We start from the raw sequence: 20,503 nt of genomic DNA on the forward strand, positions 1-20,503 counted from the left end.
CCCTTGAAGCAAATGCAATGCAAAGCCTTCCCAATGGATTGTTTGGTAATATTTGAGAAACCTTTGGTATGAAATTGAGAAATTTCTGGGTTTGGGTAATAAGAAAGCCATGAAAGTAAATCTGTATTGTTGAATTTATGGTCTGAGATATTATGTTGGTCTAAGAATGTCTGAAATGCACGCTTATATAGCGAAAATACAGAGAATTGAATTTGGGGATGAAGAAATGTTGCAATTGATCTTGTTCTATAACAATTCATTGGCAAATGAAAGTTTGGACTTTGGAGGTCTATAAAATTGGTTTTATTTTTTGTATTTTTTTTTTGTTTGGCGGGAACTATTAATCAAATAGTCACAAATCTCACAATATCCAGTACCCCAAGTGAAGAGCTTTTAGCTTATTGAGCCTAATAGCGATTTGACAATTTTTAGAAACTAACTAGATTGAACTCCGAGCAATGAATGGATGTTGAATAGTTATAATAATTATATTTTAAAAAAAAAAAACCGAAGATTGATCAGTATTAAATCGCATAAAATATACTTCATAATAAAATAATAAAAACATGAGAGAAGAAATATTTAAATATGAAATAGTTATAATGTGCAAGTTGATATTTTAGAAACTTTAATTTAGATTTTATCTATAACCCTTAAAAGCCAAATTGGTGAGAAAATGGGTTCCTCATTCCAACTCTTATGATCAGTGTTCTCTCCCTTTTACCCTTAAAGAAGTTGAATGTCCATTTTGTCCTTATTGTAGGTGTCCCTTGTAGAATTGCTACGTGCTCAATCTTCTCCTTTCTGGCCAGTCACGTGCGCAAAGAACTTCTCCCCTTCCAACCACGTACTTTTGGCTCCTCTTTCATGCTGGATGATTGTTGGAGCTTCTAACTTCTCTGCAATGTACAATTGTTCTTTGTTTTGTTAAAGTAATTGCAAAAATTGTAACTTTGTAGTTGTTCATCTCAAAATCAGTAAATTTGTTTTTGTTGGCCTTTTAAGTTTTTAATATCGATTTCATTGTATTATTATTTCCTCTAATTTTAGGTTCATGGACTTAGTGTTCATCTTGTCTTAGGCTTATTTGTAATTTTTAATTACTTTGTACAGATTCTAAACTCATTATTTTCTATTCTTTCAAGCCTAATTTCTTTTAATTGTGCCTTGTTTTCGATTACTTTATTTTCTATGCTCTAATAACTAATTTTTTTTAAAAATTGTTAATTACTTTTGGATTGGCTCTGAATTGTTCAGTATATTGTTCTTGGTAATTTTACCAATTTTAAATTTGGGAATTTTAACAATTCTTGGAAATAACCAATTGCTTTATGTCATAATTGATAATCTATTTGCTTTTCTCAAACACAGAGATTGTTCAGCCTCAATGATGGAGCATTACCTTATTATCTGTTGGTTAAAAGGTTTCCTGCTTGGTTTTAAGAGTGTCATAACAAAAATTGTTAGCTAAATAAATTTTTAACTGTTTTGTGTCTATGGCTTAATAATTTCTTTATCGTGTTGAAATTTTTTTTTTGGTTTTTGATTGTTTAGTTTGTTTTATTTTAATTGAATGTTGATTTGGTCTGTTTGCTTAATGATGCGTGAGTCATTTTTCAATGCACTTAATCTATCAGATTTGTTGATATTAGTGTTGTATAGATATTTGGATTTTTGGCTTAGGCAAAATATGATATCTTTTATGTCAAGATAGATGTTCCATTTGCTTTTTACATTCACAGAGTTTGATTAGCCTTATAATGTTAAGACACCTTGTTAACTGATGGGTAAAAGGTCTACCTATTTCTTAAAAATTGCTTTTTGTATACAACAAATATTCACGGGCTTGCATCCCATACGCATTATCAGCAAAAGATAATAAGATAAAGCTCAAATCCCATAAATACATACGACTTACATATAAATGGGCCGAAGGATCCTGAATTACAACATTAATTTTATACTATATGCTGTATGGTCACTTTTTTTTTCTTCCCTAATTTTCTATGAGTATTTATTTCATTTTTAAATATTATAGTTTACTAAACTTTTCTTAAATTAAATATATATATCTATATATATATATTTATATATATATATATATATATATATATATATATATATATATATATATATATATACGATTTTTTTTCTAAACTTAGTTTTAGCATTAAAATATAATCGAAATATATGTTTAATTCTAAATAATTAAATTCTTACGATTTGCTTCTCAAAAATAATAAAAGATATTTTGAAGACAAAAACAGTCAATGTGTAAAAAAAATTTACGTTTCCGTGGATATTGAAATCAAGTGTTTAGGGAAAATTTCAACAAAACCATTGTTGAAATGCCCGTAATAGTAGTTACGGTGGCCTACATCTATAAAGAATTGAGGATTGAGTTTTAACTATTACATTAGTCAAATGAAAATTTACAATCTCACTAAAAAAAAGATTTGAGAAACTTAAAGATATGAAATGAAAGGGTTTCAATTATACCCCATATGAAGGTAAAGTTCAACAAAACTGTTGTTAAAATGCCTTAAATAGCAGCTACGGTAGTCCACATTTATAAATAGTCAAAGATTGAACTTTGATTCTTATATCGATCAAATTAGGATTTACAAATTCACTAAAAAAAGAATTTGAAAAACTCAAATAAATAAAATAAAAGGGTTTCAAAATTTCAGTTATACCCATTGAAAAACTAAATTGATTTTATAATAATTATACATAACAGAGAATAAAAAATTCGAGAATGTAACACATTTAGTTGTTAGATTCAAGTTATTTAAAGAGGAAAAGTAGGTATATTTATTTCTTCTTTCTTTTCAAAGATTTTTTAATTAAGTAATCTTTTAAAATTCTGAATTTAAATATATTTAATTTCTTTTTTTTTTCATACCTTTTGAATTTACCTGTATATATTTACTTTATCTTATTCTCTTTATTTCACTAATTCTCTTTCTCCTTACAGAAAAGAATACTACATGTTTTCTCACAATGTTAAACAAATTATATTAAAATTATTTACGAATTAACAAATTATATGAAGGTGTATATATATATATTATATTACACACGAGTTCTTGTTTTAAATAATAATTGAGGTTAATTTACTCCGTTGCTTTAAAATTAGATTCGATATTAAAAGATAATCATTTTATTTGTCTAATTTTAAAATGATTGAAATCTTAATATTGATTTCTCTTTCTCTTTTTATATTTAACTAGTTTTTACACGGGCGCGTTGCGTGCACCATTTTGTTAGTATAATTTAGGATGTCATTAGTGAATCGTTAAAATAATCAATTTGGTTTAGTTTTTGTAATTTTGTGCACGAATTTGTAGTTGTATGAAATATAAATTATTGGAATGCGTGTGTAAGATATAATTATTTCAAATCGAAATATATTAATGTTAGCAAATATTTAGATCACAAACAATTGATAAGCATTGACACTTATGTTTATATGGAGTATAAAAAATTAGAAAAGTTAATATCATTGCTTGGATTGGATCACAGTGCACGGATATTTTCACTCATATATCAATTGTTCACCCCTAAATAGATTTATCACCCCTAAAGAATTTGCTCATCCCTAAATTAATTATTCACCCTTACATAATTTTCTCACCTCTAAGAATCATATACAATTACCTCATTCCCTAATAATTTGTTTACCCTTCAAAATCATATGCAAATTAACTCACCCCTAATAAATTGTCCACTTATAAATAGTTTGCTCATTACTAAATAATTTGACCAGTCTTAAAAATCATATACAATTAACCCACCCTTAAATAAATTACTCACCCCACCCCTACAAAAATTGCTCACCTCTTAAAAAATAAACAAATTGTCTCACCATACAATACTTTGCTCACCACTCAATACTTTATTCACATCTACAGAATTTGTTAACTCATATATTTTGCTCACCCCTATATAATTTGTTTTCCCCTAAAAGTCATATATACTTACCTCACCCTTAAGTAGTTTGCCCACCTCTTAAAAAAATGCTCACTACTAAGGGCCTGTTCACTTTAGCTTAATTTCAGTTCAGTTTAGCTCCAATCAGTTCAGTTCAGTTTAGCTCTTAATTTCCTTCTCTCATAAAATATTCATTTTAGCTCTATTCAACTCAGTTCATTTCAGCCCCAATCAGTTCAGTTCAATTCAATTCAGCTTAGTTTAGTAAATATGAATAGGCCATAAATAATTTTTTCACCTCAAAAAATTATACCCCTAAATAAATTGCTCTTGCATAAATACTTCGATCACCCCTAAAAATCACATGCAATTACGTGTCTCACCCTTAAATAAATTGCTTACCTTTTCTTCAAAGAAAATTATACAAATAAACCATACACTAATGATATATTTTTTTTTTTTTAAAATGATCAATATCTTGTCTTCAATTTAATTTAAAAGTGGTCATAAAAGTTTTTTCTTTTTACCCCTCTCTCATAGTTTTTAATTTTGTTAATATTATAAAGTTTATTCTCACTATCTCCGCTCCTAATCTCTCCTTTTATCACTTCCATCTTGTCTTGAATCCTCTCTTATATTGACATGATTTTGATATTGTATGAATTTATTTCATATTCTATACAATGTACTACTTCGTATTTTATATTGTCATATGCCATTATACCTTTAAGGAAAACGCTTTGATACTTATTGAGAGCTAATCAATAAGTTTATAATCCAAAGTAAATAACAATCTTTAAGACCCTTCATTAATCATACCATGAGTTGTTAGTTGAAACCTAAATTGGTTGATTAGCTATAAATGTATTTTTCCCTAAAAAATTCCTTATTTTAAACACGTAAACATTATCCTTTTATATTAAGAATTTTATCTACATATTCCTGATATAAAACAAATAAACGGGCTGCCTAAACTTACACTTACAAAAAGAATGATTGACAAAATTGTAAAGATACAATAAATTGTCAAAACAGAAGATATGAACAAATAGGTAGTTTCAAGTTTTCTGGTCCTTAAGTACACCATGTTTATCCCCGTAGCAAAAATTGGGGGTCTAAGAAGTTATGTAAACAACGTGACCACATCTTTCTTATATCCTCTTACAATTAAAAGCCTTAGAATGTTTTCCACCAAAAGATCCAAGTATTCCATATAAAATATAGATGGTAATGGAGGTGGTGGCGATAAGCTAACAAGTACCACAACGGCCATTCTTGAGTATCTTAGCAACTTCAAGGTAGTGTAAAGAAACCTCTCCATCTGTTGCTCATTCACAACTACAGGTTTACCATCTGCCATCAAAAGAGTGTTGTCCCTCTAAGCTGTTTCTTTGATCTTTGACATGACCAATGTAACAAGAGCGGGCCTACAATGCAATGACCAATGTAACAATCAAATTATCATTACAATGCAAAACAACAAAAGCTTCAAAATTTAATAACTAACATTAATGTCACACAATATCATTCTTTCACAAGGATACAAAGAGCTAAGAACAAATTTGTTATTTTCGTTCTATTTTCATGAGTTTAATTATGAAATTAACCCCATTTTTAGGTAGTAATAAGACCTTCTAACTACCTAAAAACCATTTTTCGGACATTCCTCTAGCTTTGATAAGCTTACCATGCTATTTCAACAAGAGCACAGTGCCCAATTAACTAAAACCTTTATGATGATACAAAGTAGCATATATTCTTAATACAGAGTATAATATAAGACAAAAGCGTACAAATTTGAGCCTTTTTTCTCTGCTTCTTGCTCAGGCTCACTGAACTTGGTCCTTATTTATAAACTCCAAATTGTAAGAGAGTACAAATATGTAATTTGTGAATTTAGTTAAATTAGCCTTTTTTTTATACCCAAAAGCCTTTGTATATCATTACATGTATCCTGTCCTAATAAATCAAAAGATAAATCTGAAAAGGTAAAAATCTTTAACATCAAACACAAGGCTCATACACCTAAACTCATCAATACTAATAACAACTACAGGATTCTACATCAACTCACCTAAATTTCCCATGGACAAACACAAAAACTGTTGGGTTTTAAGCTGACTCAAGCAGGCCAAGGCACAACCCCATGTGTTGACTGCCAAACTCAATAACAGTAAGCCTTTTAAAAGACTGCAGTTTACAAAAATTACCGTAATTTTACTACTGACTGAAGCAGACCTAGGGCAGCCAAGATGTTGACTGTCAAATTCAACAACATAGCCATTTAATAAAAATTAAAAAGTATTATAAATTATAGCCACTTTGCTAGCACGCCTATACTTATTTCTATGAAATAAATTTGGTATTTGATAATTGGCAAAGAACAAATACAAATAAAGCATAATCAAATGAACTCCACTTAATCTACATCTGAATAGCCTCTAAATAAAACTTTGAATTTCAATTTGCATCTAATGTTATTGCATAGCTTAAATTCATCACAAGTATTCAAAATGACCAAACTTCGGGACAAAATCAATTTGCTTCAATATTGTACCTCTGATTGATCAGGGTCTGCACCGTAAAATGTTTGAGATATCGAAATCATAATTACTAATAAAATTTCTCAGCCCAAACAGAAATCATTTGTTTTTCCGCCCAAAATTTCGCTATCTCCTCAAATTTCTCCAGATCTATAACACCCCAAAAAGAAATATGGGTGAATTATAATTGATAAAATTTAAAAAATAAAACAAACTGAGTCCAAGGGTGAGACAACATGATTCAATTTCCAGAAGACGAAACGCAAAAAAAAAAAAAAAAAAAAAAAAAGAAGAGAAAATGCCCACAAACTAAGTTCATTCAAGAAATTCATTACACCTTAAGAGCACATATATACAAGATCATCATATTTCATTTGGAACCTATAATTTAGTAGTCATTCACCAAGCATTTGGTTAGATATCTCATTTAGAACAGCAACAAACAATATCATCATTTATACTACGCATATAGTATGAAGTAAAAATCTATTATGCTTTGTAGTCAATTGCTTTACAGTGAAGAAAGAAAACAGAAATTAGTGCTCGAAGATGTAATCCTATTTTAAATTATATTTGTCTTAAAAGGAGCTCTGTTGTATTCTTCAAACTTAAATATACATCTCGAAATGCAAATTTAGAGCTTCTTTTGTCCTTGCCCCCACTGAATTGTTTAGCCCTCTCTCATTAAATTCAGCAAAAAAGTGAAGATTGCTCACCATCGTTGACAAAGCATTACACAACAACCAAATCTAGGTAGCCCAAACAAATTAAAATAAGAGAAATAATATGCAATAAAGTATGAACTGATCAAAAAACCAAACACTGGCCACGTTTATGTTGAACCGGGCTTCCCCTTTGAATTTCAATAAAGGTTTCAGCCGGAAACCCAGGCAGCCTTCACAAACGTTGAGATAATTCATACACTTGAAACCAAAAACTAACCAATAGAGTGGAACAGTTTTTTTAAAACCTAAATCTACTAATCTATTTGCATCCATAAAAATCGATGTAATAATTCCGATCAAACAACATTAAAAAAAAATAAAAATAAAAATCCAAAGCTGCATTCCTCCAATCCATATTTGTTAAAACAACCTCAAATGAACTCATTTTCTCATCAACACTTAAAAGGCCAAAACAATATTCACTAATCGAAAAATCGTACGTCTAAAAATGAAAATCTAAGTTAAAACAAAATCAGATCCAACAAAAACAGACAAAACTAATGACATTGAAAGATTAAACTAATCTAAAACGAAAAACATAGGTAGAAGAAATGAGGCATTACCATTTTCGTGCCATATTTCAGATTCAACTAAACTCCATCTATTTGCTCACATGCTTATTCCGAGTTTCATCACATGAATTAGGCCGAACTGCTCCTAATAAGCTTCAAACCAAAAGCAAAACTCATCAGAAACCCTAAATCAATTAAATTTGAGAAACTAAAAACAAAATTAAACTAATCAATTAGGTAATCTATAAAAATCATCAGAAATCCTAAATCAAACTTAATTTTGTTTTAACCTCTAAAGAATATAAGGACATCAGAAATCCTAAATTAGTAGGCAGTATTTTCCTCAACCAGCAGGCACAATCTAGTCAACTCTTTGAACCACAAATGGGTAAGAGAAAAGCATGTAGGAGCCATCAATAAAAATCATTAAATCGAAAAGGGTATATTTTAAAACCATGTATGATGCGCCTCTTAAATATCCTAGACTATGCATGTGAAAGGAAGTGCTCAATGCAAATATCACCTTATTATGCAGAGATTAAGTTGTCACCTTAAGGCTCAATTCAATTCTCCGATTTACAAAGGCACATAACCTAACAAACTAAACAATCTACAACGACTACAGTAGTACATATGTCTAACACTTCAATCCATGGAAGAGTTTTACACTTTTACTTCACCTTATAGTATCTATTATGATTTATAGTCTCCTCCTTGACTCGACTGAGTTGAGCTTGAACTCGCTCACAAAGCTCAATCTTCTTCTCAATCTCCTCTTTTGCCCAGAAATTCTATGAAGCAGAGAAAAATTAAGGTGTATGATCATTCTCATAAGAGTCATAACCAGCTATAAACCTATCAAATTCAGTGGTTAAAACCTAGCAAATAGGGTATATATTTGTATGATATGATTCACGCTATTTCTTTTCTAGTCATGGAGAATTATCTCATACCCATTCTTTGCATCAGCATTCACCTTTTGAATTAGCTATAGCAATATCCCTGAGCCGCATCCCATTGCTACATGAAAGCCCCGTAGAAATAATTACACTTACCAATGATTTAATCCCACCGCATGCACCTACACAGACACCAGAATCATAGCTTAGTATCTTCTGCATAAGGCAAAAGGCCCTGAGAGCATACATGATACATTTATAGCAAACCAACAAGTATTTGCCAGTTTAACCTTTAGAATGAGAAAGTCCAAAATTCAAATCATATAATTACAAAGAAATTGAAAAGTGATAAACACACGATTACTAATTTAAATAATATATAAGAATATACGATAAAAATTGAAATTTCTGACCTCGACTTTCAAGGGCCAGCATGAGCCGTGGAGAAACGATCAATAAGCGCTAACAATAGATCTCCCACCAAAAAAATCTAAACCTGCAAAATTACCAACAATATAACAAAAACCGTTCTTAAATGCAAAAGCAATTAAAGGGTGAAAATAACCTTTAAAATCTTCAAATTGTAAAAATCTGAAGAAATTTCAAGATAATCCCTCTCTAATCACAGTGGAACGAATCAAACCTAAAACCAAAAATTAATAAAAGAAAAATATTTAAAAATGATTTCAACAGCATAAAAAACTAAAAAACCTCTGTAAGGGTTGTAAAGAAAAATTTAAATTAAAAATACTAATAATGTGAAATCAAAAATAAAAGAAAACTTACCTCTTTCATTTTGTCCTTATTGTAGGTGCCCCTTGTAGGATTGCCACATGCTCAAGCTTCTCCTCTCTGGCCAGCCACGTGTGCAAAGAACTTCTCCCCTGCCAGCCACGTACTTTTGGCTCCTCTTTGATGCTGGATGACTGCTGGAGCTTCTAATTCTCTGTAATGTACAATTGTTCTTTGTTTTGTTGAAGTAATTGCAAAAATTGTAACTTTGTAGTTGTTCATCTCAAATTTAGTAAATTTGTTTTTGTTGGCCTTTTGAGTTTTTAATATCGATTTCATTGTATTATTATTTCCTCTTATTTTAGGTTCATGGACTTAGTGTTCATTTGTCTTAGGCTTATTTGTAATTTTTAATTACTTTGTACAGATTCTAAGCTCAATATTTTCTATTCTTTCAAGCCTAATTTCTTTTAATTGTGCCTTGCTTTCGATTACTTTATTTTCTATGCTCTAATAACTAATTTTTTTTTTTAAATTGTTATTTACTTTTGGATTGGCTTTGAATTGTTCAGTATGTTGTTCTTGGTAATTTTACTAATTTTAAATTTGGGAATTTTAACAATTCTTGGAAATAACCAATTGTTTTATGTCATAATTGATAATCTATTTGCTTTACTCAAGCACAGAGATTGTTCAGCCTCAATGATGGAGCATTACCTTATTATCTGTTGGTTAAAAGGTTTCCTACTTGGTTTTAAGTGTGTCATAACAAAAATTGTTAGCTAAATAAATTTTTAATTGTTTTGTGCCTATGGCTTAATAATTTCTTTATTGTGTTGAAATTTTTTTTGGTTTTTGATTGTTTAGTTTGTTTTGCTTTAATTGAATGTTGATTTGGTCTGTTTGCTTAATGATGCGTGAGTAATTTTTCAATGCACTTAATCTATCAGATTTGTTGATATTACTGCTGTATAGATATTTGGATTTTTGGCTTAGGCAAAATATGATCTCTTTTATGTCAAGATAGATGTTCCATCTGCTTTTTACATTCACAGAGTTTGATTAGCTTTATGATGTTAAGACACCTTGTTAACTGCTGGGTAAAAGGTCTACCTATGTCTTAAAAATTGCTTTTTGTGTTCACATTTTTTTTTGTTTTTGGTGATTTAGTTTGTTTTGCCTTAGTCTAATGTTGATTTTGTTTGTTTGCTTATTAACTATATTCAATTTTTTTACTAATGATGAGAACGTAATTTTTACAATGCACTTAATGTATCAGAGTTTTTGAAATAGTGTTGTATAGATATTTGGATTTTAGGATTAGGAAAAATATGATCTGTTTAATGTCAAGATGGATGTTCCATCTTCTTTAGAAATTCACTCAGTTTGATTAGCTTTATGATGTGGAGACACCTTGTTAACTGTTTGGTAATATGTCTGCTTATTGGTTTCATTTGTGTGCTGCCATATTCTTATGCGCATGCTTTAGATTACCAATGTTAAAATGCATTTGAGGGTATGTGTGTTGTTGTATTATAGCTGTGTAATCATGCTTAGCAAGTGGGCTTTAGGTTACAGCAGTTACATTTTAATTCCTATATAAAGGGAGCTGCTTCTATTGCTCTTCCTTAGCAAAGGAAATGCTATCAAAAATACAGAAGAGAGATAGATAGCAAACGAAACCTCTAGTTAGGTTGCAGCAGTTACATTTTAATTCCTATATAAAGGGAGCTGCTTCTATTGTTCTTCCTTGGCAAAGGAAAGGCTATCAAAAATACAGAAGAGAGAGAGAGATAGCAAACAAAACCTCCAGTTGAGGTAGTGTTTAATTGCCTTCTTGTTTTTGTTGCTCTGAATATTGGATCATGTTAAACTAATGTACATTGTAATGAACTAAAAGGTATGACTATTGTATTGAACTTGATTTGAAGCATTGGACATTGTATACACCTATTTTTATTGACTTGGATGTATAATATGAACTGTTAATTACCTTAGTTTTGACAAAATTGAAGTTCCAATCAACTTCAACCATAACTGTTGATCATTCAATTTTTTTTTTTGTGGGTTAGATGGGTATTTTGTATAGGTTTCTAACAAAATAAATGATCTTGTTGTTATGGTAATGTCAACATTTGTTGGTATTGGTATTTGTTCTTTAAATTTATTTAAAAAAAGGGGGGTGTTGCTAATTACAGAATCTTTTATTTATCAAATAATTCAGGCTTCTTAAGGTTCTTATGATTTTGGTTGTCTAAATGTGTTCTTTTTGTGTTATTGCCTTTTTTTGAATCAACATCATGCAAAGTTGCATGTGAGGTTTACGGTTTTCATGGCTTTGGTTAAGAATTATTAATCCTTAAAACTTAGTGAATAAGAGTCTTCCCTTTTTTCTTTGTGCAGACTTCATTTGAGTACATATTATTGTTGAGACATTGTGTGTTTCGGTTATATATTGGTGATGCCTGATTTTTGTTGTGTTGATAGGTGGTTTCAACCAGTTCTGCTTTCTTCCTTGTGCTGCAGACACTGCTGTAAGTCTACATTTGTTTCCTGCTTCCTGTTATTGGCTGTCTATATAGTCATGCTGCAGTGTATGTTGTTTAGTAGTGATGATTTGCTCTTTTCATATATACATTTGAATTACCTGATGTTGCTGTGCTTGATTAATGCTGTTGGTTTCTGCAAGCCTGTATGTTGTTGCCTTTGCTTGTTAACTATCTAGGTACATGTTTAGTTATTTGTAGTAATAGTTTATGCTGATGCCTTTATTTGTTGTAAGCCTAATATGCATACATCCCGTTGGTTCTTAGTTTAGTTTGTTAACTGTTAAAGCATGTGTCACTAAACTGTTGGTCTTAGCTTTAAGATGTGTGTTATTATGTCGTTAGCGTGTTGGAAGGCTTCCTTAATTAGGAGAATAGTATATATTAAGACTTCTTGGAATGTTGGAGCTGCAATGTAAGGTTATCATTGGCTCTACCCGTCTCCTACTCTAGCCTACCTTATGATGTGATACATTGATCGCTCGCACAGGTTATAGGGTCAGAACCACTCAAAGTAGCCATTTCTTTCCAGAGCTTACTCAACCAGGTTGTTGGGTTCTTGAGGTTACCAGCTCCGACCTACAGTCTAGCAGGAAAAGATGGAAATGTTGTCAACCTAAAGCTGGTCACTGATTGTATCCTCTCACCTTACACTTTTGAAGGTGGTGTTGCTGCTACAGTTGATGCTTCTTGTGAAAACACTGCTAAGCAAACCATCTGCTTTCTAAGAGCTCAGTATGGGTTGCATATTGTTGACATCACTTCAGAGAATATTTACAAGCTGGATCAGTGAGCTTTCTTGTATGAAATGAAGCTCATTGCCTTGGAATCATTGAATAAGCCCTTAGTCAATGGTCGAACTAAGTGGCCTGCTATTCCAGTCAAGAAACAAAGTGGCACATGCATATGCATTGATTACGTTGATGTCCTGCATGTTGTTGCAGTGGAAACTAAGGCTAGGGTCTCTGGCATAAAAGTGGCTGAGCTTGCTGCAAATAAGTGGGTGTCTTGGCTGACAGTATACACTCCTTCTCTAAATAGCTCTAGCTTTTAAGGGTGCAAAGCAAGATGCTGCAAGTTTTTGCGTGCTTTTTACAATGTTGACATAGTTGACCTGAACTATGGTAATGCTGTTTATTCAGGCATCAAATGTTCATTGGCCATGGAGAGCTACATGGTTGTAAGGGAGCGCGTTCTGGACAAACAAGGGGAATTGCATCTAGCTCATTTCTTTAGTGGAGCTGACTGTTTGACACCCAAATCTGGTGTAAACAAGATCCTAACTCTTGCACTGCTTCCAGCAGCCCCTCGCAAGCCAAAGGCTTCCTCTTCTTTTGGGAACCGGCCTTGGGCACTTTCAGCTTCAATTCCAAATGTTATATCTGTTCCAGTCCTGGTTGATTTAGAAACAGTTTTTAAGCGTAGGAAGACTTAAGTTAGTTTACTTACATCCTCGTGTTATGTAGGCCGCTAGGTTCATGCTGCTGCTTAAATGTTTTGTGTTCGCAGACTTCAGGATTTCTATGTAGCTTTTGTTTGTTTTGTCTACGTTTTATTTTGCTAGGCTATGGGATGTAATAGTTTCAATTTCAGCAGCAATGTTCTATGTAATGTAGTGTGCTTGTTTGAATTAAATGGAATTATCCATGTTGTGTTTGGTTTTTATTCGGGTTTGTTGCTTCTTTCTCAAAATTCGATTGTTGATTGCTTCATATCCATGCCTTGCTAGCCTTACTAAGCATGAACGCGTACTTTATTTGCAGGCCTCAAATACATATGCTATTGCTACAAAAGAGAATTTAGACAAAAGTGACTGTTTAAATGGGTATGTACATTTCAAACGAGGGGTGGGGAAACACTAACTAATAATAATAATAATAATAATAATAAAAGAGATGTTAAAATCCAAGGAGATTTGGTATAAGGATTGAAATTGCAATTAAGACCATTCTGGTCATTAATATTGTCACTGATATTTAATAACTTTGAATTCCAGATAAGCAAGCAGACTATGCAAATTATGTTAGGAAACGTTCTAGCAAGCGTTCATGAGCAATTGATGCTCTTTTTGAACCAGCTTTTGTGAGGTTAGAATAGGTGCACTGATTCTGTGATTTGTATTATATGCTGTGGATATGCTTTAACTTAAGAATTTGTTTTCGCATTTGTGAATTTAGTGAGGTTGGCAAAACCAGTGCACAGGATGCTCTGCGAAATATAGGCAACCAATCAACATCTTCAAAAAAGAAACCAAAATAACCCGAGGGAAATAAAAAGTAAGCATGTAAAACTGTCTTGTGTTTTTAGGTTTACCAATAGTAGCTGATAGTCTTCATTTGGGGTTCTTAATAGAAGCGAAGACTGCTGCTCGTGATGCCTTACAACCAACAGGAAACCTTTCAGTAGCTGACTCAGTAAGGTTGTGACAACTTCACTATTTGACTATGTTTAATTCTAGAATGTAGGCATGATTTCACTAACCTTTCTTTTGATGCTTGTGTATTTAGTGAGCTTGGAAAAACCAGTGCGCAGGGTGCGCAGAGAAACATCAACAAAAAAACAAAGCAAATAAATAAAAAGCAAAAAAGCCTAAGAAAAAAACAATCAGTGAGTATTTAGATGTTTTTTCCCTTTAGTTTTGCAATGATAATAAGAATATGATTTTTAGTGCCCTACTTTCCAGAGGAACCTGCTGCTGCTATTGGCCAACCACTTCCATCGGCTCCTTTACAACTGGATGCTCCTCATTATTGTCTTAAATGCGGAGCTAAGAAGTTTCAGTCCGAATGGCTTCACTTTTTTTGTGGGAATGGGAGTATTAGGATTGCTACAAATGATATTCCTTCTGAACTTCATCGGCTCTTCACATCTCAAGATGAGGATTCATTGCATTTCAGGAGATATGCTTGCATATATAATAACCTATTTGCATTTTTCTCACTTGGAGACAAAACTAATGCTAGCTCTGAGAAAGGAATCTTCGTTTTCTTATTACATGGTCAGATTTATCACCACTTGCCTGAAAATGAAGTGCCTAAGTACTTGCAGCTTTATTTTTATGATGCACAGTTTGAAGCTGCACGTAGAACAGAAACTTTTCCTGAAGTGAGCGAAGACATAGTAAACATTCTAATGCGGGTCATGAGTACAAACCCATATGCTCGCTTTTTTAGATCATTACGAGAGCTCACTATAACTGAGACTACACAAATAACCATTAATTAGAGCACAATTTTAGACCAGCGCGTGTATAATGCACCTTCAACTGATGAAGTGGCTGCTATATGGCCAGAGAGCGTGTTTTCCAGTGAATCTAACAACCCATACATAGTTGTATCAGGAAAATCCACTGTGCCTCATCGGATATATCACTATTATGGATGCTAAGATCCCTTATAATATCCTCTTCTATTTCCGTGTGGTGATTGTGGTTGGAAGCAAGGTCTTAGGAAGGATTATGGAAATGCACAGCAACAGGCTTTAATGGTGTTAGCCCTGTTTCTTCATGTCCTGATCATACTGAAGAGGACTTGCTGGCAGAAGAGGCAAAACGTACGTGCTAAATTATGGATTGTTCAAATTCTGTTGCCTAATACTTTTGCATGCCTAAATAGCCAGATTAATAAGCAAATTTCATTTGCATGCAGGTGCAGCAGACAATTCAAGGACCTCTAAAAGGCATGTATCCCCTCGGGAATACTATTCGTACAAGCTACAGATAAGGCCAGGGAACATGCTTTTTCGGGGAGGCCGGTGTTTTCAACAATACATTGTGGATATGCATGTTAAAATTGAAAACACAAGGCTTGATTTTTTTAGACGGAATCAACAGACAATAAGAGCTGATTTGTATCAGGTCATTTTGGATACAGTTGAAGACAGAGAGACAAGTGCCAACAACATTGGTCGTCGAGTTATACTGCCTCCCACCTTCATTGGTGGTCCGCGTGATATGAAGCGAAGACACTAAAATGCCATGGCTCTTGTACAACGCTTTGGTAAGCCTGATTTGTTTGTGACAATGACGTGTAATGCCAAATGGCCAGAGATAACAACTGAGCTTGCTCTTGGAGAAGTCGCATGTGATCAGCCAGATATTATTACACGGGTTTTTTGGGCCAAGTTAATAGCTCTGAAAAAAATGGAAGAAAAGGTGTTTGGCAAAGTTGCAGCTATGGTATATGTTGTGGAGTTCCAAAAGAGGGGCCTGCCCCATGCTCACTTCTTGATTATTTTGGAAGATGCATACAAGCTAAAGGGGCCTTCTGATTATGATAAATTCTTCACTGCAGAAATCCCTTCATCTGAATGTCCTCAGTTACGCAAAATTGTTCTTGGTCATATGATGCATGGTCCATGTGGAGGTTTTAAATCCTAAATGTGCATGCATGAAAAAAGAACAAGGCAGTGAAGTTATCTATAAGTACAGCTACCCTAAGCCATATTTAGAATAGACCACCACAAATGAAGATGGTTTTCCAATGTATAGAAGAAGGAACACTGGTGAGCATGTAAGAATTTACGGAGCCAATCTTGATAACCGCTTGGTTATTTCTTATAATCCATATTTATCTCTGCTATTTGACTGCCATTTAAATGTTGAAGTATGCTCCACCATTCAAGAAGTCAAATACCTGTACAAGTATGTGTACAAGGGTCATGACCGTGTCTCTTTCAATGTTGTTGGCGAACAAAATCAAGGTGTTGATGAGATTGATAATTTCCAGTCTGGTAGATGGGTTTCACCATGTGAGGCGGCTTGGAGAATATTTGGGTTTGATCTCTTTGAGATGACTCCTTCTGTCCAACTTCTTCCAATGCACTTGCCAAATATGCAGACTATTTATATGAGGTCTCATGAGCAACTTGATTCAGTTGTACAAGATGAAAAGAGATGCACTACTGCCTTGACAGAATTCTTCAGGCTGAATGCAACCATCCCTCGAGGCATAGGATACCAGTACACTGAAATAATTGCACATTACAGATGGGAAACTAGCAAGAAAATATGGCTTAACAGAAGTTACTAAAAAAAAATTATTGGGTGGATGGCTTTTGTGAGCCCAACAGAAGGGGAAAGCTTCTTCTTACGTTCACTACTACAAAAAACTCCTAATAAGTCGGACTTTTAGAGTCACCTGTAAATAAGGTGCGACTTATAAAACTACCGAGTCGCCTCATACTTATTAGACGACTTGTTAAGTTGGGGTTAAAATCAACAAAGCACCTAACGAGTCGCCTAATATATATGAGGCGACTTGATAGGCTAACAAGTCCTAACAAGTCACCTCATATATGCATGCGACTCTATAACTCAACTTATTTGGTGGTTCAAATTAGATTTTCAAAGTCACCTATATGTAAGGTTCAACTCGAAAACCTGTCGAGTCGCCTTATACATATTAGGCGACTTAATAGGTGAGTTTTGATAGTTATAACTCTCACTGAATGAGTCGCCTAATATGTATAAGGCGACTTAATAGGTTAATGAGTCGCACCTTATACATAGGTGACTTTGAAAATCTAATTTAAGCCACCAAATAAGTTAGGTTATAGAGTCACAATGTATATATTATGCGACTAGTAAACCTATCAACTCACCTCACGTATATTAGGTGACTCGTTAGGTGCTTTGTTGATTTTAACACCAATTTAACAAGTCGCCTAATTAGTATGAGGCGACTCGATATGTTTACAAGTCGCACCTTATATACAAGCGAGTCTAAAAGTCTGACTTGTTAGGTGCTTTATCATATGACTATTACCTAATAACTCACTTACTACGTAAGACATGACTCGAAAGGTTGATTTTTACAATATATTAAAAATAGTTACAATATCATATATACATATAAAGTAACTTTGGCATAATGGCAAGAACTTCAACCTTCCAGGCAAAGAACCAGAGATCAAGCATGCTAAGTAGCATAAACATTGACATTATATGAGGTAATAAAAGTACTTGGAAAAAAATGTTGATTTTTTACGTGTCGCCTCTTTCAACACTACTACAAAAATTGGCAAAGAGACCCGTTGTAATATGCTTGACAGACCACCTCAGAACGGGTCTCTATCTCAGGGGTCTCTTTGATAAAGAGACCCGTTCATTGAAGGGGTCTGTTTTTTAGGACAACAAGACCTGTTGTCAGTGATACGGGGTCTGTTATATGTGTTTTGAGATTAATAGTTTTGAAGGGAAAGAGACCCGTTATTTGAGAAATGGGGTATGTTTAGTTGGGTATCAAACAGACCTGTCATGTCAGTTACCGGGTCTCTTCGCTCTCAATTTTTTTAAAAAAAAATAAATTGGTTTTTTTAAATTTTGAATTTTTCGTATTCTACGCTTTATACGAAATACGAAATGGCAGAAAATTCATTCTACTAGAAGTATATTGTAAGTTACACTTATTTTCGTTTTTTTTTTTGTAAGTTACACTTCAAGAACACTGGAATAATAATGGGCTAAATAAAAATTGATTTGATACAAAAATAAATTAATTAATTAAAAAAAAAACAACATAAAATCCCAGCAAATTAAAAAAAAAAAAAAAAAAACAAAGTTACTAAATTTTACAATTGTAATTACATCAAGGCTTGAGTATTCCATTCTCTCCCTTCATTTGATAATTTTGTGAGATGAAATCAAGCAATCTGACAAAACAAAATAATGAACCATTATAATTTACAAAAACAAAGAAAATAGGAGATGCACTAAAAATTATTATAAAAAATAATCACTTTACATGCAACTAGAGGCCACTACACAATAAATCCAATTTATAAAAGCATACAATTGTTGCAACCATGAAATCAGTACTCTGCATGTATGTTCATCGCAATTAACATCCAATCAATCAAAGAAATTTGCAATAAAACATCGAAAATAACAATGAAGAACTAATTGTATACGTATTTACTCGGTACTATGACAAAGACAATGGATAAAATTTGTCTCAAAAAAAATTAGGATGAATAATTTTTCAAAGTCTTGAAGATCCCTTGAAGATCTAATAGTATAAATTATTCCATAAGAATAATACCTCACCAATTAAAAAATAGCGAAACAAAATCTTATTTACCAGAAAAAATGGAGGTATTCGCCATTGAAATGGATGAGTGCCGGTAGTATTTATATTTCTTCATATGGCTTGTTTACCACATCTTCATATAATTAACTTGGCATTTTTTTTGAAACCTGAGAAAATTGAGAAGAGAAAGAGCAAGCAGGAAGCTAAGGAAGAGAGAGTGACGGCGAAACAGGCTCAAAGAGAGGATGAGGGTTTTAGTTTAGAGTTAGGGTTTGAAGAGAGAGAATGACTTAAATAAAAAGAGGCATTATATTGCATTCAAGATTCAGGATTAAAGGTAAAAGACCCGTCAGATTTAACAACGGGTCTCTTATATCTATGGTTTTTTTTTCTAATACATATAAGAGACCCGTTATAATTAATATGTGATCTTTTATACCAAACAAACCCGTTATTTGAATAACGGGTCTTTTATTAGGGGTCACTTTTTCAAGTTTTGTAGTAGTGCAACACAAGCGACACCATAGATTAACCTATTGAGTCACCTCTTTCAACACAAGTGACACAATAGCTTAACCTATAGAGTCGCCTAACAGCTAATAGGTGTAGACACCCAAATGTGTCTCCCCAAAACCAAACACAGTGATGAGTACCTTTCACGTTATTTGATTAGCGAACGAGGTGAAAGTGTGGAAAGTCTAGAGATGGGGTTATTTTTAATAAAAATATCTCTCTTTCTGTTTTTGAAAATATTCCTTTTCGTACCCTATTTATGAAAAATAGTCAGTCCAATTTAGTTTGGTCCATGATGAGGGTCCAATAATAGTGTAGTTGGATTGGGCTCGAAAAGAGCTTTCCAATGATATATTATAAGCCCAATTCCGATGAATTATGAGGAAGTTATGGATTAAATTAAATTAGGCCCAATGATTTTAAATGTGGCCCAATGATCTAGAGGAGGGCCTGTTAATTATTATTCCTAAAGTGATTAGGATTGATTTTAGTCTTCTAGGAATATCTAGAAGGTTCTTTTTAATTCTACTAAGATTAGGATTGATAATTATATTTTTAGTAAAAAGATGTTTTATTTTGAATAAAATATATTTAATCTGATTTTAAATCTGCTTGGACGCAGAATTACTTGTAACCGGTTTTAAAGGTAATTACGCGTGTAAAAGCGCGTTGGCTTTTAAACCAGCGCGAGACGACAGCATCTTCGCCAGGCGTTGACTTTTGTCGCCTGGCGCTGGCCTTCGTCGCCTGGCGACGAGCTTGTCGTCTGGCGCTGATTCTTGTCGTTTGCGACAGGAGGTATTTTATTCCGAATATGATTTTCTTTGATTCCATGCTTGTTTTCTATAAATAGGGGTCGTATCTCCCCTTTTTCATCATCCACAATCATCATTCACAACCATCATCTCTCTCTAAAAAAGCTATAAGCTTTCTCTCTCTCTCTTCTTTTTCTAAACCTTCCCTTTTACAAAATTCCGCATTCACAAGTTCTAGACACACCTAGCTAAGTTCGAAGTTGCCTTCGCCCTAGACGTGAAAGGTTGATAATTTCTGAGGGTTTGGTCCCAAATCT

General features: G+C 32.9%; 1 protein-coding gene and 1 long non-coding RNA gene across 4 annotated transcripts; one reads left to right on the forward strand and one right to left on the reverse strand.

Moving 5' to 3' along the window:
- Positions 1 to 4,929: 4,929 nt before the first annotated feature.
- On the reverse strand, positions 4,930 to 9,341 carry LOC145587505 (uncharacterized). 3 transcript variants are annotated; one of them, XR_014101280.1, is made up of 6 exons: positions 9,178 to 9,341; positions 9,026 to 9,108; positions 8,667 to 8,794; positions 8,394 to 8,504; positions 7,765 to 7,866; positions 4,930 to 5,360 (listed from the first exon to the last, which is right to left on the reverse strand). It is a non-coding gene; the product is annotated as an uncharacterized LOC145587505 (long non-coding RNA). The 3 variants fall into 3 exon arrangements; XR_014101281.1 differs by adding an exon at positions 6,491 to 6,626 and having other exon boundaries at positions 9,026 to 9,341; XR_014101279.1 differs by having other exon boundaries at positions 9,026 to 9,341.
- A 6,525-nt stretch (positions 9,342 to 15,866) lies between these two features.
- LOC145588571 (uncharacterized) lies at positions 15,867 to 16,920 on the forward strand. The gene is made up of 2 exons (XM_081645203.1): positions 15,867 to 16,254; positions 16,496 to 16,920. The coding sequence occupies exons 1-2, from the start codon at positions 15,867 to 15,869 to the stop codon at positions 16,918 to 16,920; spliced, it is 813 nt and encodes a 270-aa protein (XP_081501329.1).
- Positions 16,921 to 20,503: the final 3,583 nt, after the last annotated feature.

This window comes from Chenopodium album, chromosome 17 (genome assembly GCF_948465745.1).
Source record: "Chenopodium album chromosome 17, dcCheAlbu1.1, whole genome shotgun sequence".
Lineage (NCBI taxonomy): Eukaryota > Viridiplantae > Streptophyta > Magnoliopsida > Caryophyllales > Amaranthaceae > Chenopodium > Chenopodium album.

Coding starts and splice junctions, on each gene's coding strand:
- LOC145588571 (XM_081645203.1), top strand. CDS start 15,867: ATGGCTCTTGTACAACGCTTTGGTAAGCCTGATTTGTTTGTGACAATG. Junction 16,255..16,495: donor GATGCATGGTCCATGTGGAG/GTTTTAAATCCT, acceptor TAAATGTTGAAG/TATGCTCCACCATTCAAGAA.